Source organism: Cricetulus griseus, chromosome 5, assembly GCF_003668045.3.
Source record: "Cricetulus griseus strain 17A/GY chromosome 5, alternate assembly CriGri-PICRH-1.0, whole genome shotgun sequence".
Lineage (NCBI taxonomy): Eukaryota > Metazoa > Chordata > Mammalia > Rodentia > Cricetidae > Cricetulus > Cricetulus griseus.
Window position 1 is genome coordinate 62,747,426 of NC_048598.1, and position 26,936 is coordinate 62,774,361.

The 26,936-nt window shown below is 42.5% G+C and overlaps 1 protein-coding gene across 1 annotated transcript in view; it reads left to right on the plus strand.

Annotated features, from left to right (window-relative positions):
* Nucleotides 1–26,936, plus strand: part of Nckap5 (NCK associated protein 5) — a 544,909-nt gene that overhangs the window by 433,951 nt on the left and 84,022 nt on the right. The window contains exon 13 of the mRNA XM_035445835.1: nucleotides 8,996–9,074. Coding sequence (XP_035301726.1) covers nucleotides 8,996–9,074 — 79 coding nt within the window. The remainder of the gene's footprint in view (nucleotides 1–8,995; nucleotides 9,075–26,936) is intronic.

A 26,936-nucleotide genomic window follows, 5' to 3' on the forward strand; every position in this document is an offset into this window, starting at 1 on the left:
GTTCTGGTAGTGGTGGCAATCTGAGAAAAGACTGTTTTTAATCTATATCCTCCATTCTTCTCTCCCTCTCTCCCCCCTCTTATTTTCCCCTTCTGTGTACAGTTGTATGTATGCATGAATACCCATATGCTAACACTTGTGGAGATCAGAGGACAATCTCTAGTGTCATTCCTCCCCTTTTGCCTTGAAACATGATGTCTTGTTCATGGCTGCATACAGCAAGCTAACTGGCCCAGGAGGTCCTATGGTTCTCCTGTCTCCACACCCGGCCTCCATCTAGCTAGGATTACAGACATACACTACTATGACCATCTTTATATGGGTGTTGGGCATTCAAACTCAGGCCCTCACACTTACAGGGCAAGCATTTTAGCCACTGAGCCATCTGCCTAACCAGAGAGAAAAGATTTTTAAAGAAGAAAGAAACCTCCGTGACAACTGCTATAGGTGTCCCCTACATTTCGTATGGGCGTGGTTCCATCTGGGAATACTGCTCTCTTTGCGTCTATTTTCAGACAGTGCTATAATCTCAGTACATTGCCAGCAAGTGATGCTAGCAATGCCATCTTAGAACGATACCCAGTACTAGAAATTTGTTTTGATGATTCCGACATCAACAGCAACAAAAGAGAAACAGAACTGGAGACAGGAGCATGACAGATAACTTAAGAAAGTGTGGGCTATTTGGATGGTTTAAGTGCTGCTTATTTTTTATGAAGTTGTGCATCACAGGGCATCCTACAGAGATGGAGAGTGATGAGTACATAAAATGGTGCTTTGTTTTTGTTTTTAAATGTTTCCCTAGGCCAAGCTAGTTTCATGTGAGGGGTGTGTGTGTGTACGTGTGTGCACACACACACTCATGTATCAATATCTGATAGCCTGTCTTGGCTTCCTGAGCACTGGGATTAAAGGCATGTGCCACCACCACCCAGCTCATGTGATATACTTTGTACTTACTCTCCTTACAATTCATTATATGTGGGTGTGTTTGGATTCATGTGTTTTCATTGTTCCAGTGGATGTGTTTTATGGTACTCAAAACAGCAAAATACTCCCAGCATAAAATGCTTTAATCTGGTACTGAGGAGACAGCTTTTGCCAGACAAGCATACTGACCTGAGTTTGGGTTCCTAGCACTCACATAAAAATCCAGGCATGGTAGCATGCTACTATAACCCCAGAACTAGGCAGGTAGACACAGGAGGCTCTCTGGAGCTCACTGGTCACCAAATCTACCTCATTCAGTGTGTCCCAGGTTCAGTGAGAGCCCTTGTCTAAGAAAGACATCCAGCATCTGTCCTGTACACATACACGTATGCAAACATATATACATGTGCACACACTCTCACAATCTTGTACATACACTCCCCCGCCCAACACACACACTATAAGCTGGAAAATAATTGAGAAAGACATACAACATGGACCTATGGTTGCACACATACATGCATACCCAGTAAAAATATTCACAGGTACACTCATACTCTTGGGCAAAGTTGAGGTACTTAAGAAAAGAGATTTTAACAGCAGTCTTGATCAGTGTTTCCAAGTTGCTGAAGCTACACTTTCTCGGGTTGGGGTTTCACAAGCATGTCTGATACAAATACACACTGAAAATATTTCTGAGGGAGAACATTTTCTCCAAAGAGCTCTAAGGTCTTTCTTTCAAGCTGACTTTGTTCATTGCAGTGGTTCCCCCACCCCCATTTTAGCTCTGGCTCATATGACATCATACCTCCTTTGAAACATGGATGTTCCTTGCATTATAAAACCACACATTATAAGCATATCTGAAGCTGCCCTTGCAGTGTCACTGAAAGGAAAAAGAAAGAAGGAGCGTGGAGAAGCGTGCAATATGCTGGAAATTCAATCCTACTGATGGAAGGCTTTGATAGCCCAGCCGAGCCCCTTATCACAGGCACTCCATTTAACTATGTCCCATTTAATATGTCTCTGACAGCTTAGGGTCTATCTTCACTGTACAGAAGGACCAAAACAAAAAAAAAGAGCCTGTATTGAGCTTTTACAATTTCATTTTTGTTTTCTTATTATTTCCTGATGCTTAAAGTAATTTAACGTGCTTTCCTTCCTCATCTGAAATCATTCTCAGAGCAAGAGTAGGAAGCCCTACCCTTCCCACATATCTGCAGGAAACACTCTTAATATTTTCTGTGAAGTACACAGATTACCTAACCAACCCAAGTATACAGAATCAATAGGGATATGCTAATTTTTCTTCTTAGCCAAGAGAGGAAATTAATCATGCAGAGAAACCTTATGATATAAAAGAATATTATTAACCTGGATTGATGACCAGCTGTGTCTGTATGCATCTTCATATGTTAGGCCTCAGTTTCCAACTTGATTGAGACAGGGTCTCTTGATTGCTGTTGTATAGTCTAGACTTGCTGGCCTGTGAGCTTCTGGGACTTGCCCTGTCTCTGCCTCCTATAGTATCAAAGGCACACTGTGTTTATGGCTTTTGAGAATCCAAACTGTCCTCATGCTTGTGGAGTAAGCACTTTTACCCATAGAGTCCTCTCCCCGGCTCATTCTTTAAAAATATAAAACATAATGTTATTATTTGTTTCTTCTGTTCCCATAGCCACATTTGTGAATTGGGCTACGATTGCTACTTTCAGGAAGGACCGTGCTGTAGTCTCCTTTGAGATCCTAAGTAGTAAAGAATGCATATTTATCATGAATTACCATCCTATGTAGGAGATTAGATGCAAAATGAAAGATATTCTTAGACCATTGTTCAGTACTGTGAATACCCTTGGACCTTTTAAACTTCAGAGTTTAAGGGAGTTCTCCTTCTCTAGGGCTCAAGGTAAGCCCTCTGCTTACTTTAAAGTGGATTGCAAAAGAAATTTTCTCATAGTAGTTATTTAGTTGGAAACAATAGTGATAGCTAACACTATAGATGTCACAGCATTGTTGTTAAACCAAACGCTAATTCATTGTCAAGGAAATGCTAAATCAAGAGTTTTCTTCTTTTTGCCAGTCATGGTATTGAAGCTGGGACCTCACACACACCAAGCAAGTAACCTACCACTGAACAATAGCCTCAGCTCTAAAAACCCTACTCTAAAATCTCCCATCACAGTGCACCACTAGTCTTAACTTCAAACAGTGAGATTGCATTTATTCACAGGACTCCACAGGGCATTTTAACCATTTCAGTGTTTAGTGATTGTCTACATTTTCCTTTCTATGGCTGTGATAAAACACCCTGACAGAAAGCAACTTAGTGGAGAAACAGTTTATTATACCTCACAGGTTATAATCTACTGTTTTGGAGAGGAAGTCAAGGCAGGAATGTCAAGCATCTAGTCTATCACATCCATGGGCAAGAGCAGAGAGAAATGAATGTATGCATGCTCACTTGATTGCCTGCTTGTTCTCAGCTCAGTTCCTCCACTCTCATACAGTTCCATACCCTCTGCCTAGGGAATGGCACTGCCCACAGTGGGCTGGTTCTTCCTAAATTAGCTATCTTTATTAAGACAGTTTCCCAACAACATGTACACAGGCCAACCCAGTGTTAATAACCCCACATTGAGAGTTTCTCTTCTAAGTAATTCTAGGTTGTGTCAAGCTGACCATTAAAACTAACAATCACTGGTGATAATAAAAGGAAGATTATTTGAATATATTTTTATACATTCACCAAATCCCTTTATTTCACAAACCACTTAGCTCACCAGTAACTGCATATTCCTTTTTAGTATAGTTAAGATAGAATGTGTGAAAGTACCAGCAATGCTTCACCAAAATAAATCCTTTTCTCTCTGTAGAACTTTAATTAAAGGCTTATGTCCCCACATCTGCCATCATTTGTAGGCCACTTAGCTCTAATTTTTTTGTGTGTAATTTAGACCAGGGCCATGTTCATTGGTGCTTAAAAATGATTTTATGTGTTTAAATGTAGGGCAGGGAAGACCACCCCTAGAAAGACTAGCCTGGGTGTGCTCTGCTTGCTATCAACAGCAAATTGTTCCTTCCTATGGGTTTAGATCATTTTTATGAATAGCAGTATTAAAGAAAGACAGAACCAGGCTCTTATTTAACACCTCCAGACAAAAATAAAAATTATTAACAAAACTGAGGGGATCACACACCTTCATAGGACATAGAAAAGAGATGGCCATTTTAACGCATATGTGTTAATTTAAATGATGGAATTTTCTTTCCCCAAGTGTCACCTCTTCTGAAGAAAATCACATCTGCTAATAAAAAAAATCATCAAACACCATCCCATTAAGATGGGACCACATAGATGAGATAGCAGAAAATAGTACCATAATTACACAAATGGTTATCATCTTATTAAGTCCTGCAAATGTAATAATTTCAGCATCCTTAATTGAATGATTCCATTCTAAATGCTGTTTTGATGCAAATAAGCAGCCTGCACATTTGCCTTCCTCTTCCTAAGTTTTCTAAGGAATGAACTATCCAAACATATCTGCTCACTCGTTTTCCTTTCCAAAATCATGGTTTTGGACAGGGAATCTCTCTCTCACCCTCTCTATCCCTCTCCCTTCTCCCCGATCCCTATCTGTCTCATGGTACATTTGGAGGTCACAGCACACACTGGGGAGTCAGTCCTTGCTTTCCACCCTGTCTCAGGCAGGGTGTTTTCTTTGTTGTTCACAGCCCAGGAGCTTCTGGGGAGTCTCCTATCTCCCCAACCTATCTACCCACATGAGTACTAGAATTACAGACACTCAAACCAACTTGTCTGGTTTTTATGTGGATTCTGGAGTTTTGAACTCAGGTCCTCACACTTTCCTGGCAAGTGATTTTACTTTACTGAATTGTTCCTAGCCCTTTAGTGGGATTTGGTATAAAATTTTTATACTTCAGAAGCCCTGAGGGCTAGAGGCATTCGGAGAAGAAATATGTACAGAATTCCAAATGAGGAATTCCCCAAATATATAGTTTAATTGTGAAATCACATGTGTCTATCAGTCGGTGATGGGTTGTGTTATTGCTTTTGCCTCTTGTGACTTTTGCAAACTCATTTCCTCCTGCCCTTCTAGAAACTGGAGTTAGTCATGATGGAGGCAATGACATTTACTGGTTGCATCCTGAAAGCTGATATCTAAAGCAGCTCTGGAGCCCCACAATGGGCATGGGTTAAAGATACATCTTTAAGAGACAAAGGTGCCAACACTTGGGGTTTGAAAGTTAGCTGAGTCAGTAACTTGCTCAAAGACCTGAGTTCAATTCACAGAACCAATATAAAATGTCAGACATAGTAGCATGCACTTGTAATCCCAACATTGGGAAGGGAGCGATAGCTGCCCATCCTGCCCAGGCCAATGAATAATTGGCCTTAAAAATAAAAAGGTGGCTGGTACCTGAGGAAAGGCACCTGGACTCTGTAGGTTGATCTCTAGCCTCCACATACTCACAACATGTGTGCTTCTTTTTTAAAATTTAAATTAGAAACGAGGTTGTTTTTTATTTATTTTTTATTTGAATTAGAAACAAGATTGTTTTACATGTCAATCCCAGTTCCCACTCCCTCCCCTCCTCCTCTACCACCCCCCCCAACTAAAACCCTACCTATCACATATCCTTTCTGCTCCCCAGGGAGGGTGAGGCCTTCCATAAGGGGTCATCAGAGTCTATGGTATACTTTGGGATAGGGCCTAGGCCCACCCCCGTGTGTCTTGGCTCAGGGAGTATTCCTCTATGTGGAATGGGCTCCCAAAGTCCACACCTATGCTAGGGATGAGTACTGAACTACTACAGGAGGTCCTGTAGATTTCCCAGGTCTCCTCACTGAAACTCATGTTCCTGGGGTCTGGATCAGTCCCATGCTGGTTTCCCAGCTATCAGTCTGGGGACCAAGAGCTCCTCATTGTTCAGGTCAGCTGTTTCTGTGGGTTTTACCAGCCTGGTCTAGACCCCTTTTCCCATCACCTGTTCTTCTCTGCAACTGGATTCCAGTTCAGTTCAGTGATTAGTTATGGGTGTCTACTTCTACTTCCACCAGGTGCTGCATGAAAGCTATAGGATGGCATATAAGACAGTCATCAATCTCATTATCAGGGGAGGGCATTTAAGGTAGCCTCTCTTCTGTTGCTTAGATTGTTAGTTGGAAACAATATTGTTTTACATGTCAATCCCAGTTCCTCTCCCTCCCCCCTCCCCTGCCCCCCACTAACACCCTACCTATCCAATACCATTTCTGCTACCCAGGGAGAGTGAGGCCTTTCATGGGTGGGGTCTTTCGAGTCTGTCATATCCTTTGGGATAGGGTTTAGGCCCTCCCCCATGTGTCTTGGCTCAGGGAGTATCCCTCTATGTGAAATGGGATCCCAAAGTCCATTCCTGTGCTAGGGATAAGTACTGATCTACTACAAGAGGCCCCATTCACGAGGCCTCCTCACTGGCACCCACATTTATGGGGTCTGGATCAGGGGGCCAAGAGCTCCCTCTTGTTCAGGTCAGCTGTTTCTGTGGGTTTCACCAGCCTGGTCTTGACCCCTTTGCTCATCACTCCTCCTTCTCTACAACTGGACACGTGTGCTTCTATACATGAGTGCACATACATGCACACACACACACACACACACACACACACACACACACACACACACACACACAAGAAACCATTATTTAAACCACAGTTGTTGGTCAAAAGCTACCTTGAACTATCTTTGGCAAATTCCCCATCTTGGCCTAGAGTTTTCTTACCTCCCACGAATGTTCCCACATTCTACCTACCTGCTGCATGATCAGGAATGAAAATTAATTTAAACTGGAGCCTGTGAAAATATAATTAGGAAGAGAATCTGATGCCAAAATAAAGAATACCCCCGACTTGCATAGACAAATAGATATAAATAATACATCCTCAGTATGCATTAAAATCTATTTGTGGATAAGTAGGGCTGGGAATGAGCCCTTCTCTGATACTGCCCTTTCCTCAACTTGTGCTTCAACAAGGACACCTTTCAAACCAACAAGCCCTAACTTCTCCCTTTGGCTCATGTACTCTTTATAGATCAATAAGCCTAGAAAACTGAACGAACTCGGGGCCGATCCACAGGACCAGAGCCTTGGGTGAGACTAGAGCCACATGTAGCCCCGTCACAAAGTGTACATAATTGGTTTTATTCCATTAGGTGTGAAAAACTAGGAGGCTAAAGTAGGAAGCTAAATCTATTCCCAAGATGAGAATGCAATCAGATGACTTTCAACGGCATTTGGAATAAAATAATGGTGGTATCACTGTCACCCTGAGCCCCTGAGCAGATCCTCCAACAGCATCGCACAGTTCATGCTGTTGACGGCTGCTTAAGCGACCAGCTGTAATATATTTTAGAGGAGCTTTGGTGGAGGTTGACTTCGCCTGTCTTGATATTGAGACTATGTCCACACAGATGTAATGGAATGGGAATCTGAAAACTGTGGAGTTCCCTGTAAATGAGCACCAGCCTGTATTCAGGCTTTCTGTGTTCACATCTCAGCTCCTCCATTTGAATGATGATGTACCGTCCCTACTGCCTCAGGGTGCATCTTTTTAGCTGGTGACAGCACCATTCCCTAGCATTAGTTCAAGCACACCAGGCCTGTGAGTAAGTCTTTGCAAAGCCTCTTCCATGGATAGTGCAGGTGTTGGCTGTTTTTGTATGTTTGCAGAAGGAGGATCACATGCACTGTGTGTGAGCATGCTAGAAAGGCTATCAATTGATCAACCTTAGTTATCTCTCCTTAGTCAGCATTGACATTGGGTTGGTTTTGAGACATGTCTCCCACTGGTCGAGGGGGGCTGCCCACTGATCCCACAGGAATCTGCCTGTTTCCTCAGGGCTGGAATTACAAGAATTAAAAGCCCGTACCACCACACATGGCTTTTGTACATGGGTGCTTATGGGTCAAACTCAAGCCATCTTGCCTGTGTGGCAACCTCATTACTGAAAGATAAAGCTCCCCAACCCAGTCAGCCCTTTTGTGATCAGTGTTGTTGATGTCCATAGTGGCCCACTATTAGATTAGAAAGCTAAGGTTTAAGTGTTCCTCCAGTGTTGGGGCTTAACATGCGTGTGGCAAGTTTAAGAATCTTTCCAGCCCTTAGCACCCCATCTATAAAATACCGAGAGACTTCATGCATTTGCTCTAAATTTCCTTTTGTTGGCTTTGCCATCCAGAGCTGGAATATTCCAGCTTAAAGGGGGGAAAACAGCTTTTTTAAAGACAGTGTCACTTGTAGCTCAGCCTGGGCTAAAATTAATTATGTAGCTAAGGATGACCTGGAACTTTTATTGTTTTGCCATCACTTTGTGAGGGCTAGGATTTTAGGAGTGTGCTACCATGCCTGGTTTGTGTGGAGCTGGGACCAAACCCAGGGCTTGCTAGGCAAACCTTCTACCAACTGTGCAACATTCCCAGACAGGAAGAAATGTTTGTAACATGAGACTTGGAAATGTCTGGGTGATGCAGTTCACTGAGTACACATCGCCGTCTCCTCATTCCATTATGGAAAGAATAAAACAAGACACTTTCTTAGAGAGTTATATTCTAGGAAAGGGTCATGAGACTAAATATGTTTCAGCTGTAGTCCCTTATTCTTATTAAAAATAACTTATGGCAAAATCTGTGACTCAGGAGGAGTTATAGCTCCTTAAGACTTTAATGTTTTGTAATGCCCTGGTGTGAATGACTCCATTATAAAGTTTTAAAACCAAAGCGGCTAATCTTGAAATCGTGCCTAGAACCATGCGCCGTGTAAATCCTGTCGTTCAGAGCTGGGGTTGTAATTCTGGAAATGGGCTCTCTTAATTAAAACCTGTAATGAAGCCAGATGATGAAGGCAAAGTAGAATAAAGTATACACACAGGTTCATATTCCCCCACAGGTGCATACACTCAGTTACAGCGATGCACTTATTACAGAATGTGCCGTTGTTGTGAGGATTGCAAAAGATCTTTTGGAATAATGAATAAGAACTTCTAGTATCTTCTTGCTGCAGGGGGCAGAGGTCAATGAAGACTTACGAGAGGATGAAGAAGATAGACTTGCTGACTCTGCGCTTCAGAGCCACGTGCTAGGTAAACATCCCTGTGTTGCTTGTTTGTTTTTCCCTTTGATGCATTCTCTTGGTGCATTGCAAGGGGCCTTATCTCATGCCTCCCTCTAATGCAGTGGTTTTCAACCTTGGGGGGTTGAAAAACCCTTTCACAGGGGTTGCCTAAGACTATGGGAAAACACAGATGTTTACATTCCAATTCTTTTCTTTTAATTCTTTAATTACTACTCATATTTATATATCCATCCCCCCATTCCCTTGCCCTCCCATCCTCCCATGTCCCCACCTAGCCTCCCTAACCCACCCCCCCAATTCCTCCCCAGGGATAGGGAGGCCCTCCACAGGGGATCTTCATAGTCCATCATATCATTTGGGGGAGGGCCTAGGCCCTCCTTGTTGTATCTGGGCTGCAATAGTATCCCTCCATAAGGAATGGGCTCCTAAAGTACATTTGTGCTCTAAGGATAAAGACTGGCTCCACTCTTAGAGGTCCCATAGACTGTCTTGGCTTCCTAGCTGGCACCCACATTCAGAGGGCTTGGTTTGGATCAATGCTGTTTCCCCAGCTTTATGATTAGGGTCTTCATGCTATCAGTAGGACAGGTCCAGTGTTTCTGCGGGTTTCTCCAGCCCTGTCTTGGCTCCTTTGCTCATCCCTCCTCCCTCTCCACAACTGGATTCCAGTAGTATGGTTCAGTGCTTAGCTGTGGGTACCTGTTTCTGCTTCGAACAGCTACTGGATGAAGGCTCTAGGAATGGCAACCAAGGTAGGAATCAATCTCATTATAGGGGAAGGTCATCAATGTCATCCACTCCACCACTGCCTAGCTTCTTAGTTGGGGTCATCCCTTGAATCCCCTAACATTTTCCACGTGCCAGACCTCTCTCCAAACTTGTACTGTCTCTATCAAGGCGTCTCCTTTCTTGCCCTCCTCTATTCCTCCCCTGTCTCAGTCCTTGTCTTGTTCCCCTCCCCCCTCCCCTTCTTCCCTTCTCACCTCCTTCCTCTCCCGCCTCCTCCCACTTTGGTCAGGGGTTCTTGTCCCCATCTCCTTCTTCGGGGAACTAGCTCCTCTGGCAGTGTGGATTGTAGACTGATAATCCTTTGCTCTATGTCTAAAAACAAAAATGAGTGAGTACATACCATGTTTGTCTTTTTGTATTTGAATTACCTCACTCAGGATGGTTTCTTCTAGTTCCATCCATTTGCCTGTGAATTTCAAGATTCCATTGCTTTTTCCACTGACTAGTACTCCATTGTGTAAATGTACCACATTTTCCCTATTCATTCTTCAGTTGAGGGGCATCTAGATTGCTTCCAGGTTCTGGCTATTACAAATAATGCTGCTATGAACATAGTTGAATATATGTCCTTGTTGTATGAGTATGCATTCTTTGGCTATATGCCCAAGAGAGGATTTGCTGGATCTTGAGGTAGACTGATTCCCATTTTCCTGAGAAACCACCATACTGATTTCCAAAGTGGCTGTACAACTTTGCACTCCCACCAGCAATGGAGGAAATTTCCTCTTTCCCCACATCCATTTCAGTTCTTAACAGTAGCAAAATTATAGTTATGAAGTAGTGATGAACATAATTTTATGGTTGGGGTCACCCCAACATGTATTAAAGGGTTGCAGCATTAGGAAGATTGAGGACCACTGCTCTAGAGGGCAAGAGGTGGTGCGTTTGACTCAGAAAGGTTAGATGCCATATTAGTTACTTTTCCCTTTGTTGTGAGGAAATATCTGACAAAAGCAACTTGAGGGAAGAAGGGTTTTTCTGAGGGTCACAGTTCAAGGGTACTGTCCATCATGGTGGTGAAGGCGTGGTTGCAGGAGCAGGAGGCAGCTGCTCATACCACATCCCCACTCAGGAAGCAGAGAGCTGAAGCCTGGTGCTGAGCTCGCTTTCTCTGTTTTACTCAATCTGGGACCATAGCATGGGTGTTGCCCCTTTTAAGGGGTCTTCTCAGCTCAAGTAACCTAATGTAGATAATCTCTCATGCAAAAGTTAACTGATCTTGATAATCCCTCCCAGGCATGCTCAGAAGCTTGCCTCTTTGTTGACCCTAGGTCCTGGCAAGTTGACAACATTTACCATCACACATGCTATCATGAAACAAGTAGATTGGGCCCGGGCTTGGAGCTATCTCAGTTGATGGAGTCCTTGCTTGGCACTCACAAGGTCCAGGGTTAGATCCCTAGTACCACAAAAGGAAAGCAAAGCAAAAACAGTGAAGCTCAGTGTCTCAGAGCCATACCTGTGAGGAAAACATGGATGTTTGCAAAGGAGTACACTGTGAAATAGGGAGGAGTTTGTGCTTCTGTCATATAAATGCAAGTGACACTGGGAATGAATGACGTTTTCTTTTTCTAAGTAGAGAATCAACTTTCAGAAAATTGCTTTCTATAATGGGCTCAAGAAACAACTAATACAGGTGTCTATTGATTACAAATATAGTGTGGTGGCTTTCTGAAATGGAACATGTTTAAAAATTTGGATGTTTCACATATAGAAGTGTCTTTAGTTTCTTGCCTGCTGTTATGATGAAATATTCTGGCCAAAGCAACTTCTGAGGGAGGAGAGGGTTCGTTTATACAGCTCACAGTTCAGAGGTGCAGTCCACCATTGTGGGGGAGTCAGAGCAGCATGATCTGAAAGCAGTTGGTCACATTACATCCAATGATGAGAGTGATGAATGTATGCATGGTTCCCATCTCCATTTCTCGGCTTACACGGTCCAGGATCTTCTGCCTGTGGAGTAGACCAGCCCACAATTAAGATGGGTCTTTCCACATCAATCCGTATACTCCCCAAAGGCACAACAAGAGATAGTCTTCCCAGATGACTCTAGATTTTATCAAGTTGAAAAGTAACACTGACCTTTACAAAACCCAAATATAAAATAACTAAATTCACTTGCCAAAATCTTAAACACAGTTTCTTCATCATTTGTGTTGAAAGCCCTAAATATAGACAGACATGCATTAACTTTAACTTGTTAGGTGGTTTTTTTTTTAATAGGGAAAAATGTAATTATTCAGAACATCTGATTTTGTTGGCAGAGGTAAAATGAATCCACAAGGACACACCAACAGTTAGCTTCCTGCTCCCAACTCCCTGAGAGCTCTACAACTATAAAACCAGCCTAGTTGTGTGTCTTGTAGTTATGCATAACAGCAGACATGAAAGAATACACATTTGCAGTAAAGTGGGATTCAAGTGCCCTGTTTCAGATCCTCGGAGGAGACCATGATGGAGGAGAATTCTGTGACTTTGATCTTTGTGAGGAGACTGAAGAAGCAACTAATTTTCAAATCCCCAGACCACCTTGAATGCTTGTGGCATTCAATGTTCTTCAGGAGCTACCAGAAGATGTGAAAGTGGGTGTGCTGGCTAGTCACCACAACATGGGATGATGGGATGGATAGCTCCAGATCCCATGTAGGTGTAGCAGACAGTACCAATGTCTTAGTTTCTCTTATTACTGAGATAACATGCCCTGACAAAAGCCACCTTTGTTCTGGCTCGTGGTTTGAGGATACAGTCTATCATGGTGGTGAAGGCATAGCAGCAGGAGCTTGAGGCAGCTGGCCCCATTGCACCCACCCTGGGATATAAAAGAACAATGCTGTTTGCATGCTGCTGCTCTGCTCCTCAGCTCCTTTTCCAGCTTTTGCAGTTCAGGATCTCCTGCTCAGGGGACAGCCCCACCCACAACTAAGTTGGGTCTTCCTGCATCAACATAATCAAATAATCCTCCAGGATGCTCAGAGGCTTGAGTTCCCAGGGGATTCTAGGTTCTCTCAAGTTGAAAATTAACACTAACCATCACAATTAAATATTAAGTCCCAACACATAACTCCCTTGCAGGTTGGCCAGTATCCATGATTCTTTGTATCCATTGCTTTCCCTGGGATGCCCTTAGCAGCCAACTCCAAGCACTACCCACTCTGAGTGCCCTATTTTTCCAGCATCCCCAGCCATCTTCAGCGAACTATAATTTACAGTGTGTCTCCAAGTGTTGTTGTACCCATTCAGCTTAATGAGAGCAGCACACAATTATTATTCTTTTCATTGGCAATTAGGAATACAAAAGTCTTCACAAACAGCTGAATGAGTGTAGTCTGAATCAGATTATTATTCCAAGACATCCTTTTATTATGGTTGTCAGTGTGAATGGATTTAATTGGTACCAGTTCGGCATAGTTAGCTAATATGCAAGTTAAATATGGTTTAACAGCCTTCAAACATGATAGTCTGTAAAGCCCTGCTGAATCTCCTTTTTCCTATAATGAAATTCTTGTGCCTAAAAAAAAATCCATAGCAGGCCAAATGTGCACAAAGCTCTAGGTTCAATCCCCATCGTTGTGAGATTTAAATTACATTCAGAAGGTCAGGGAGTGTAGTTCAGTTGGGAAGAGTGCTTGCCTATTAGTCATAGAGCATTGTAACCCACCTCTAGCATCACATAAACCAAGCACGGTGCTGTACTCAAGGTTATCCTTTGCTACATAGTGAATTCAAGGCCTACCTGGGTTATATAAAGATTGAGTCTCAAAACATAACAACAACGACCATAACTTAAAAGAGAAGAAGAAGAAAAAAAAAGCAGAGAAAGAAGCCCCAGTAACAACACAAATACACACATGTATACACTCAAATATAATATTAGAGGCTGACTTTCTGCTGGAGAACTACTAAAATAGTGTAAGTATTGTTAGTAGACTAACAATTCCTTTTAGATTGCCACCAATTTTTATGTTGGAATCTTCAACTATAATTAGAACAACACAAAATTTAGTCCCTCAGTCATACTAGCCAACCTTCCGGTAATCCTTTAACTTCAGATTCTACACAAAAATCTCCTTTGTCAACACTCTGCTGAGTGACAGTGCTTTAGAATACTGATGGGAGTCACCTAACTATGCTTCTGACAAGTTGTCTGTGTCATCAGGTCACTGTAGACCCTTCTTCATAGTCATAACAGCTTTGTAAATGAAATGCTGTGGCCACAAGGAGACAGCAGTGGCAGCAAATCCTGATCTAATCCCTCAAATAATAAACCATCCATTGGAGAATTGAAAGTCTCAAAGAGGAAGAGAGGCATGTGCCATTTCAACGGTATCATCAAAAGCCCTCTGGAATTTTATCTCCCTGTGCTGTCAACAATACCATGTAGGTTACCTGTTTTCAAACCCCTTGCCTTGAGTTGCAAACTGAGTCCTGCCACTCTAGGCATTTCCATTGAGGCAGAAAGTATGGGGGGGAGTAAAACTTCCTAGGTTCCCAGTAGGCTCTCTCTAATTCAATGTCACTGGAAAATGGATCATACAGCTAACCCTAGCTGCAAAGGATGCTGGGAAAGTGCACACATTCCTCTCTAGCTTCTGTTGTATGAAGTGGGAGAGAGAAAAGATTGGTGCCCATTCTGAGCTAACTATCAGTAGGAACATTTTAAAAGTTCTCCCCATCTGGGACTAGATGAGAGCCACTAATGTTTACTACTTTATATTTATCCCATCCTACTGACTGAGATTATTTATTTTCCACACTGATGATCGTAAGCACATTATTATCATATATTTTGCAATATTTTATAGCCATAATATAATATTTTCAGTAACAATACCTGAACAAATCTAAATATGTGTCTCTTTGAAAAACTATCAACCAACACTTTTTCAACAGAGAAGTACCAAGGAAGTTATGGCTGGAAAGATTGTGTTTCTGTGGCTCGAGGTGATTGTATTATTTCAATCAGAGTGCCATGAGTTAATTATAAAACAAAATATTGTTAACTGAACTGAGTCCAGATTGAATGCAAGAATTATAAATTAAGGGGCTGGAGCAATATCCCAGTGTCTAAGAGCTTACAGAGGACCAGAGTTCAGTTTCCAGCACCCACACTGTGCAGCTCAGATCCACCTATTATTCTAGCTGCAGGGGTCTGACTCCTCCCCCTTGCTTTCTTGAGCACTGCTCTTCTATGAGATACACTCACATGGTCATACATACATGTGCATAAATAAAAGTGAAAATAAGGTAAAAATTGTGAATTAAGTAAAATAATGGCACTAGATTAAAACATAATCCTTATAAATGTCTGACTTCTGTGTTCATGGGCAGCAAGAAAATGGCTAGCCTAATTTAATAGAAGCACTAGAACAAATTATTTTCTTTCCTGATTTTTAAGTAGGACAGACTTATCCTATACATTATCCTAATTGTCTACTAATGTTAAATACTTTCAAATGATTGAAATAGAGTTGTCTTATATTGAAATGATCAGCCAGTAAGGATAAATGGTTCAACTGACAAAGTTGCTTTGCAAGCATGAAAACCTGGGCTTGATCTCCAGAACCCATGTAAACAAAGGCTGGGTGTGGTGGTGCATGCTTCTAATCTCAGCACTGGGAAGGTGGGGGGACTTGTAGATCGATGGGCTCACTAAACAGCACTCCTAACATATTTGATGACTTCCAGTCCAGTGAGAAGTCCTGTCTCAAAAGTCACCTGGGAAACAGGAATGAAAGTTGAACTCTGGCCTTCACAGTATGTCCACACATGAGCATGTACACCCACAAATTCACCCCTACGTGAACACACAGAGGTACACAGGCACACACAAATAAAGAAAATATTATCCAGTGATGAACTTCAAAAATAATTCCCATGGTTGCAAGGTAGCTTAGTGGGTGACACTTGCCACCAAACCTAATGGCCCAAGTTCAATATCTGTGTCCCACAATGGAAGGAGAAAGCAGAGTCCCACAAGCTGTCCTTTGATTTCCATACCTTTGCTGTGGGATGACTGTACATATACATTTGCATATGAATAAATAAAGTAATAAAAGTGTTTGAAAATTCCCCAAGTAAAGACAGGGGATTCAGAAATGAGAGAGGGAGAGAGAGAGAGCACTCTTGAGAATTTGAGGAAGAATTCGAAATTTTTGGCACACACAAAAATACAGTACCTAGAAAGGATATCTGTCTAATAGCTCTGTGAGGAAATACCTCAATGGCTGAAGGGTGGATGAGCCCCAGTCTGTTCTCTCCAACTGCCTAGCTGTGTTTCTAGTCTCTTCTGTAGAGGCTTGCCAATACCAGAGCATGGCAAGACAGAAGACATGGTACCACCCTAACTATCCAGCTTTCTCTGGTTAGCACATTGCCTTGAAGCTTGCACTTCTAATGTTTTGGAGATTTGCTCTTTGACAGTCTCATACATGTATATAAGACATTCTGGTTACACTCATCCTCTATATTCTCTCTTATCTCCTTCACTGCCTTGTCAACAACCCTTCCTCCCTTCCCATCTTTTTGCTTTGTTTTCTGACCAACTGATTCAGACCAAGGCTGTCTTTGTAACTATAGGTTGGGAACTAGACATTATGGCTGATGGGCTGTCTATTGGGTATACGGCTCAAGACAATGCCTGCCTTTTCCCTCAGGTTCCATCAATATCCACTAGTTCAGATGGGAGAAGAGCTTCATAAGCCCCTCCCTGATCCATGACTGCCTTGTGCAGGCCCAATGCAGGCTGCCACAGTTGCTGTGACATTGTGTTAGTAATGGCTGTGTCATGCCCAGAAGACGACATTTCACAGACTTTCTCCCTATTTTCTGGCTTTCATGCTCTTTCTGTTCCCTCTCCCATCGTGTTCCCTGAGCCTTAGAGAGATGGCATAAATATCCTGTTCAGTGTTCTCCTTGATATCCAAAGAACTGATATTGCCCCAAAGGGATTCTCCCAGCCCAGTATGTTACCCCTCTTCCCTTCTTCCCAAGCCTGGGCTGACTTACAGAATGGGGTGCGGTGACCAGAAGTCCCTCAGAGTGTCTTACCTCCATAAACCTGTGCATTTTTGTTTACCCAGGGTGTCTCAGCCTTATTCCTGTCTTCTCCTAGACTTCAGCGAATATGGAAAGATAAGTTATGTCACTATAGACACAGATTAATCAGGATTCTCTCATATCAGATATTTGTATTACAAGCACTCAAGTAAACATTTATCCCTAGTTAAGAGCAGTTCTTGGGAGCTGTAGGTCTGTGGCATTCAAAGTACTTGTTCAGATAAATGATGGGGTGAGAAAGACACCTTTAGGGCCCACCTTGTATAAGGGAGAGAAATGGGCATTTTTTCATAAACTTACTTCTGCTATAAAGCTTAAATGTGAGACACAGCTATGTTGACTAATTACAGTGAACTTGGACTGTCTTGGGCAGCGTCCATTTTACCTCTCTAGGATGTAGACTGGTCCTTGCACCTTCAACATCCTCCACACAACATCTAACATAGTCAGCAGTCCAGTATGAAGTTCAGTGGGGGCAGAAGGGACAGAGCAGGTGTAAGGTGAACAATTGTTGCTGTGGAGGTAACTCTATAGCAGGTTCAAGTGAGAGAGAATGAGCACAGCAGCTTCCTCACAGAGCAGAGGAGAAAAGGCTTGGCTTAGTGCCAACCTTATTATAACTCTGCTTGTTTCCTCGGTTGTAAGAGGAAAGTAAGGTCCCATAGGCTCTTCATATGACTTTGCTTAAATTGAGAACAAGAACCAAGAGAGTGGCACCTGCCACACAGTATCAAAACCCTGGTAGAATATACTTAACCATAGTTGTCCATGGTGCATCTTATCGTCTGAATTTTTCCTATCATGTTTTCTGTTAATGCTTAGACTGTATTCCTCTAATCAGGAATACAGGATTAACTGAGAGGCGCTAATTTTCAGGGGTTTGAACAAGAGTAGAATTTCTTTGCGTGTGTGCATGTTTATGAATGTGTGTGTGTGTGTGTGTGTGTGTGTGTGTGTGTGTGCGCGCATGCACACACACACACGCATGTGCATAACTGGATGTGATCATATGCACATGGATGACTGTATGTGTAGAGGCCTCAGGCACTCTTGTACCTGCACACATGTGCACATACAACCCCCACTCACACAGCCATGCACATGCCTGCCTTCTGTCCCCTCCCACACACTAAATAAGCTAAAAAGACTACATGTCAAAGGCCATTAGGATTCCTACTGTGTATATATTAATCATACAGTGTTTGAAAAATGCATAAGCCTGATACAAAAGGCAATCCAGTGAGGACTTTCTCAAAAGGCAGAGGTAAAAAATGAGTTACTGATACCATGTGACTGAGAAAAGAGACAGAAATGAGGTGCTCATGGCTTGGATGATAGATGTGCATCAGGAAGAAAAATTGAGAATTTTCAAGAAATCCACTGTAATGAAGATCTGATCTGCACAACTTTAAAAGTATTCTACAACACAACTTGTAAAAATGAGTTTATTTCAAACACTTCACATGATTCCATGAAGATTTACTTTGGCTTTTGTTTGTTTGGCTTTTTGTTGTTGATTTCATACTTTTTGGAGACCAAGTTTTATGCAACTCTGGCTGCCTTCAAACTCTTTGTGTAGCTGAGGAAAACCTGGAAATCTTGTTCATTCTTGTCTCTGCCTACTGAGTGCTGGAACTAGAGGCATGCACTACTTTAAGCAGTCTATACAGTGCTGGGGGTAGAATCGAACCCAGAGCTTTATGAATAATAGGCAAGCAAGCACTCTATCCACTGAGCTATATCCTCAGGTACCTTATTATTTTTCATTGCAGCATAGTACTTCCTAGTATTTCTATAAACACCTGAGTGTGTCACTTATTTTCTATTAGTAAATAGTTGTTTATACATGTGTGACGTTTTTACATTCTTTAAAAATATTTTTAGTCTTTAAATTTTCCATACATTTATGCAATGTACTTCAGTTATATCCATCCACTATTGCAGGTTGACTAGGCAATTCCCTCAGTCACAGCCTTGAGATGTACCACCTGAAACCTGAGAGCCATACCTCCCCTGTGTCATTCCCACAGCAGCTCATGCAGAAGCCAGCTTTAGCCCCTTCCTGGGATTTTTGTGGAAGGCATATGCAAATATCTTAGCACCGTTTCCATTAGCATCTACTTCTATTCAAGCCTCAAAAAGTAGCTCTCTACCAGTGGTAAGTCTTGCTCATCTATTGGTGTGTATTCGGTCTTCCCCGACACCAAGCCTGCCGAGCCGCACAATGCCCAATTCAAAGTCTGTCATGGCCTGACCTGCACTCTTGGCAGGTAGAGCCACACCCCCTGGAGGCTGCTGACCAGGCCTGGCTGGAGCAAAGCCACAGCACTCCAGGTCAGGCCTGGGCCAGGGTCAGGCTGGGCATGCCACGGGCGGTGGACAAAGCTGGGCCAGGCTTGAGCCACCACCTCTGCCTCGTGCCCGCTGCACCTGCCACTCACTGCCGCCAAGCACAGCTCTAGCTGCTGTGGGAACGACACATGGGGAGATGTGGTTCCTGGGTTTCAGGTGGCACATCTCAATGCTGTGACTGCTGACAATTGCCTGGACAACCTGCACACCATTATCTCCCTAGTGCTCCCCACCCTATCTCCCTCCAACTTTATGTCCTTATTTTTATTGTTATTAATAATCCACTGGATACACTTTAAATAATCCATAGACATGAACCCAGACCTTAGTGCTTCTAAACAAAAATCTTTATGTTTTGAAAATGGATAACACCCAAGAAAATAACTTATCAATGTCAGTCTTAATTTCTTTCACCAGCCCGAGGTGGAATGGGAGAAGCGTGGTTTAGCCATCATCTTATCGCTGGTGCAGTGTCAGCTCCACTCATTTTGTGCAGGATCAGATAAAAGGATGCTTCCTTTATCTTTGCTCTGCCACCCTGGTGCAGCTAAAAGCTTTTCAAGAAGGGGGAGGGGCAGAATGAGCTGAGAGGTTAACAAGTTATGAAGCATTGTCCCAGCCAAGCCAGAAGCACTGAATCAATTTCCAATATGTTTCTCACAGAGCTAAAAACCTATGCTCTGGAGATGTTATTGTTTGATTATAAAAGCAGGTAGAATTTGAAGAGAGACTTCCATGCCACCTTGATAAACAGTCTCAGCCTGTAACTCGATTGTGTCAACTCCCAGATGGAGGCGAATTATGCTTTCGGGTGACTCTCTGCCCGTCTGAAACTTAGCATTGAGCTCCCCTCCTCAAGAGCTCATTGGGAGGGAACTCAGGCTGTGCACAAACTTATCTGGAGTCAGTCTCAGCCACCCCACTTCCAAATGAACACATTGCATTTCCAAATATGTCAATTCAGCTGGCTGTTAACCTACTCCTCAGAACGTGTCGTTGGCCTAAAGCAGGTGCAGATAATTCTGATTTAAAGCAGATATTCAGGCCAGCCCCTCTCCTATGTAATACTTGTTTTTATTTTAAAACAAAACAAAATCTACTTTGGGGGGCTATAGAGATGAATTGTGTCATGGTTAAAAATATGTACTGCTCTCCAGAGAACCCAAGTTCAGTTCCTAGCTCCTCATGAGGTAGCCTTCAACCACCACTTACTCCATCTTTTGGGGCTCAGACTTCAACTTCTAGACTCTGCCAGTGAAAGACCCCCCCGGGGGTGGGACCTCAGGGTGAACACTCTGGAATGTGGCGAAACCAATCACCAGGCGGAGGCAAGGACTTGATGCAAACCACAAGAGGCTTTGATCAGTTACCGGCGCCAGGGCCCAACTCGTTACTCACGCAGGAGCAGAGGAGCTAGACCCAGAGCTGGGGCCTAGGGGCTTCTTAAAGGCAAAAACCTCAAACAGATGGGGTCTGGGGTGAGCGAGGGTAACAGTTCTGATTGGCTCATTCCAGGTGGCGGACTTCGATCTCCAGGTTCATGGGATGTTCAGGGCAGTTACATCTCTGTCTCTGGGAACCATTTGTCAGGGTGGAATTCCTCAACCCTAACGGCCCTTTCCTGTTAAAGACATAAGTTCAGATTCTTACATATCTGCAAAGAAGACATCTTAGGCTGGGGACCTTTAGTTGAAGGCCACAACTTAGAGTTTCTATGGTTACCTTTCTATGGTCATACAAAGTACAGAGTTAGTTAATAACTATACATTTTAAGGGAGATACATTTGACTGAGATAAGACAGGGCATGGGCATGCAGGGTTACAGAGTCACAGAGTCTGTCAGTTATCCCCAAAGCTGGGAAATCTTTATGACCAGCAATTAGCAAAGGAATGTTAACAGGAGTGGTGGACTTTTACATCTCCTTTTCTGAGAGCAAGGGATCAGGCTCCAGTCATGACACTCCTGATTTAAGGAGTTAAATTTTCCTTTATCATTAGAGATTCCCTAAGTTTTTAAACTTTTATTAGTTTGAATTTTTGGTCCTTCAAAAAGGACCTGCACTCATGTACATACACACACACAACATACACACACATACACGTACAAGTTACACACACACAAGTATATACAGATGAATATACATAATTTATGAATAATAAAACTTCACAGAGCTGGAAAAATGGCTCAGTAAATAAAGTACTTGTCATCTAAATGCAACGGCCTGAGTTCAGATCTGCATAAATTATGTAAAAATCCAGGTGTGATGCCTATAGACCCATGCTGGGGTTCTGGTGAATCCTGGGTGCTCACTGAAAAACCAGTCTAGCCAAAACAGTGAACTTCAGGCTCAGTGAAAGACAGTGTCTCAAAAAATAAGGTAGAGAGTAAATAAAGGAAGACACCTGGAAGCAACCTCTGACCTCTATGAGCACCCACACAGCTGAGCCCACCTGTACACAAATGCAAGGAAACACACATCCTATACACATAACTGAGTCCTAAGGGTTCCCTTGAGGGAGGACATGAGAAGGCGAGGTGTCAATGGCACAGGCACAGGGAATCAGATAAAGACCAACTCTTATTTAGCAATGGGGAGGGAGAATTTATATACCCTCCCAGCACCCAGGTATTCCATTGGTTGATATCCTGTGGTCACCCCTCATTGGCTAGGCAAGATCAGGACCTCTGACAGTGCCAGATAGACTCTGGGTTGGCTCATTTCTCAGCCTTCCTACATATACACAAAAATTTTTAAATTTCTCAGTGATTCTCATATACAGTGATTCTCATATAGTTTGAATTTGCATATGGACTCGTTAACACTGTGTGTGCATTACTTAACAAGATACCTGAAACATAAACTTGAGAGAGGAGGAGTTCTTTCGGCTCACAGTTTAAGGATGTACAGTCCTTCATGCCTGCTTAGAGCTGCAGTTGGGCAGTGTCCACAGTTGTTCACAACATGATACCAACCACGAGGCAGAAAAGGTCAAACTAGAACTTGATTGGCCTATCACTCACAAGGTTGAACCCCAAATCATACTTCCTCTAGCAAGGTTCCAACCCCTCTCAACCTCTCAAAACTGTGCCATCAACTGGGGATCACGTGTTAAATACATGGGCCTATGGGAACATTTAATATTAAACCAATGTAACATGTATTCATTGATTAAGTCAAGAGGTTTCACTTTGATAATATTGTCCTCTCCCACTACTTTTGTACTTTTGTACTCTTCCCTTCCCACTGGTCCCTTTCCTCTTTCCAAATAATCTCCTTTAAACTTCCATGTATATTTAAATCTGGATTCTATGTGTCTGAGTCTGGTTTATTTAATTTGACAAGATATGTTCTATTTTGTTTTCTTGCAAATGACTTAGTCTCATCCTTCTTTATTACTGACTAAACATGTGTGTATACATGTGAGTCACATGTTTATCCATTCATCTTAGTCATATAGGCTAATTTAATATTGTGTTAGTTACTTTGCATGTTTCTGAGACATACCTGACAAAAGCAACTTAAGTAAAGAAAAGTTTATTTTGTCTCATAGTTTCAGGGAATAGTCCATTGTGATGGGGTGTCATGGCAGCAGAATTGTGAAACAGCTGGTCACATGGCATCCACAGTAAAGAAGCAGGGAGGTGGATTCTGGTTCTCCAATCAGTTTCTCTTTGTTAAGCAGTTCTGGATCCCAGCCTTGAAATGGCACCATACACATTCAGAGTAGGTCTTCCTATCCTGATTAACCCAATTTAGAAACTCCCACACAGACAGGCCCAGAGGTGTTTCCATGGTGATTTTCTGTCTCATCAACTTGACAATCAAGATTAACCATCACACATATTGTCATTGTTGTGAATAATAGCACAGTGAGCATGGGCATGCAGGTACAGCTGTTGCTAACCTAGCGAAAATAAGGAGACATGTGGGAAGGAGGAAACAATATACTGTGGTGTTGAAGTTGAGGCCAGGGAGCCTGAAAGGTTGTACTTTATGACAAGATACAAAACATTTCATTTCTCTATCTCAGACCCATCAGCCAGAAAGGGGAAGACCTATCATCTAAGCTTCAAAATACCCTTTAGCATCCAAGTGTACTTCCTTCCTGATTCCCCTGAGCCTGTAGGGAGATGGTACTTCAGTTGTAGACTCTAAGGATAGTTTTCAAAGGTTGCAAAGATTGCACCACTATTTCTGGGCAGTTTAGGCTTTTCCTGAACAGTCATGTTAGCCCTGCTCACTTGCTGAGGGTTTTCACTTTTCCGAAGTGCATCCACAGGTTCTCATTCTCACAGTGGTAGTGCTTCTGGTAGGAGACCTAGGTTCCAGTTCAGTTCTTTCTTGCTATCTATTCCATGATGTGGCTTTGAGTAAGCTCCCAGGTTCTCTACAATCTGTACCCCTCTCATCTCCCAAATGGAGAACCTAGTAATTGTGTAAGTACTGCTAACAGCATTCTAGTTGCTAGTAAAAACCCAACTGTGGGTCTTCCTTGTTATAGTTACTGTTCCTAAGGGTTATCTAGTGCCTAGGTAGCTGAGGTTTCCATATTTCTGCTTGATGAATGCAGTTCCTGAACAGGTGTGGTAGTCTTGCTCATATTTTGCAGTATCATGGTCACAGCCTTTATATAGAAGACTAGACTATCGTGAGAATGGAAGGGATTGATTTGTTATGGAAACTTCTGCCCATGACCCCCACATTTTAGGAAGAAGGCTTCGTCTTCTTTCTGTACTGAAGCACCACATTTCCTGAATTAATTAATTAATTAATTAATGAAATGACTGAGGTACCTGAATCCCAACAACCAGGCACACACCACATCTTACTCAGAGCCATACCCAGCCTTTGCATTCATATTCTTCCTCCCAGCTTGACCCATGCCATGCTGCTTCCCCCCTTTGTCAGCCTCCAGTTGGCAAGAAGTCAATCATGGGAAGCACTATAGCTTCTCCACAGGTAGGAGTCAGTCACCTTCATTCTCTGGTGCTCAGACCCCAAGGTTTAGCCATAAACCAATTTCAGTTCAGTTACTAAATATTTATTAGGCTTTGACTCATCCCAGGCAATTGTGCTGAGCCCTCCAGGGATATGAAAATGGAGTCTGGCTTTGATGAGCTTCTCTGATCTGATTCTGAACCAAGATCCTTATTTACATCTTTTTTCCTTAAATTCAGCAGGAGATTGAATCACTCAATCTCTTGCCTCGATACTGGATCACAAGGAAAGGTCAGTTTCATGGATGGCTTGGTACTTGGAGGTTGTTTCTTCCCCCTTAGGCATTACCACAAAGGCTTTATTGCTCTAAAGAGTCCTGTCATTGTAAATGATCAAGAACTTACCTTGCTTTGCTTTGTAGTTCCTCAATAATGTGAACTTATTCTTCCTGACATCCTGGAAAAGACAAATAATTTCTTTTAAACAGATGGCATGAGGAGCCATTGTTTAAATGTCATCTCTGCCACTGTTTACTGCCCTACTTAGTCAGGGAGATATTTGCATGTTGGATTTGCTTGAGTGCTGGGTATATGATGTGAGAGAGATGGGAAGCTTATTTGGGTGTTGTTTCCTAATAAAACCCTTTTGGAGCTGGGGAGATGGTTCAGTCTAAATGTGCTTGCCACCCAAGATACAAATGTCCGTGGAACCTACATAAAAAAAGCCATACATGGTGACAAATGCTTATAATCCCAATGCTGTGAAGGTGGGGACAAGGGCATTTTAGCCTACTTGAGGAGTTCCAGGCCACAAGAGACCCTGTCTCAAAAAACCCAAAACTGATGGTGTATACAGAATCACCCAAGGCTAGCTTCTAACCTCTGCATAAACACAAAAATGCATGTGCACCTGAACACACATGAATGCACACACACACACAATAAATAAAATAACTCCTTGACTGTTACAGTTAGAAATGGTCTTGACAGATGATATAACTATGACTTTTTAGTTTTCTTTTTGGTGACAGCTATGGTAGTTTGAATAGGTTATGGCCCTCATAGACTCATGAGTTTGAATGCTTGGCCCATAGTGAGTGTCACTATTAGGAGGTGTGGCCTTGTTGGAGGAAGTGTGTCACCGTGGAAGCAGGCTGTGAGGTCTCTTATACTCAAGCTATATCCAGTGTGATAAATAGATTTCTTATTTGTCTTTGAGATCAAGATATAGAATGCCCGTCTCCTTCTCCAGCACCACTAACAGCACATTGGCATGTCCTGCAATGATGATAGTGATCTAAACCTCTGAAACTACAAACCACCCGCAACTAAATGTTTTCCTTTATAAGAGTTTCCATGGTCGTGGTGTCTCTTCTCAGCAATGGAAGCTCTACCTAAGACAACAGCTCAACTATATGCATTAATTTTTTCAACTTAATAAAATACCCGGGTGATTCCTTTTTTGTATATATCAGAGCAGTGTTCTGTGCTTATGAATGTAGATACCCTTGAAGCCCAGAGGAGGGGTTGCATCCCCTGGAGCTTGAGTTACAAGTGTGTGTGAGCTGTTGGATATGGCTGCTGGGCATTGAACTTGGATCCTCTGTAAAAGCAGTATACATTCCTAACTACTGAACCATCTCTCTGGTCCAGGGTGGCTTTCTTTTTAAGATTTTATTTTTATGTTTAATTATGTGTACACTGAGGCATCTCTGTAGCCTCAGCAGACTGGCTTTGCTTAATTCTTCACAGTGTTTTCCAGGATTATAATGAGATTTGCAGCAGTCTAGTTTAGTTTCCCAGTAGACTCTGTGACAAGGATTCAAGGTCAAGTAAATTATCAAGAAGTGCAGGAAAGAGCAATAAAGGACATCCGGCAAGGAAGAAAAGCAGCCAGTAAAAGGCATGCTGTCACACCTGCTATCCCCACAATGAACTATATAATTTGCACAACTCAGTACAAAACGAAACACATGTCTGCTTGTTCAAAAGTTATTAGAGGGCCAGTGAGAACACTCAGGAGGTAAAAGTGATTGCTGCAAAAACCTGACAATCTAAATTCAATCCTTGGGTCCTACTGAGAAGAAAACTAACTCCATAAAGTTGTCTTTTGACCTCCCCACATGTGCCATGGCATATACACACCTGTGTGTACAAATGCATAAGATATATACATGCTTAAACATACATAATGGTAATAAAATAAAAATTTAAAGTTATTAAGAATTTTAACAGCTGGAGAGATGGTTCAGTTGGTAAAATGCTTTTCTTGCAAGCATGAGGACCTGAGTGCAATCCTCAGAACCCATGGAAAACAATAATGATGAAGAGGCATGCTCTTGTAATCCCAGAACTGGGAAAGCAGAGGAGGGTCCCTGGGCTAACTGGCCAGTCAGCCTAGCCTCCTTGGTAGGTAGAGAGACACTGTCAAAAAAGGAGGTACACAGAGTCTGAGAAATGACAGACAGAAGTTGTCCTCAGGCCTTCACACACACACACACACACACACACACACACACACACACACACACACACACACACACACACATATCTATGAAAACATAGACACATAGACAGACTTGTAAGATAGTAATAGTAGCAGACAGAGCCCTGTGTGATAACACAAGTGTCATACATGTCACTGACCATGGCTGTTTGTTATGTGACAGCTTAGCCTTGGAGGAATATGGAGTATAGAGCACAAGCATTCTTCCTCCTGAAGAGTCACAACCA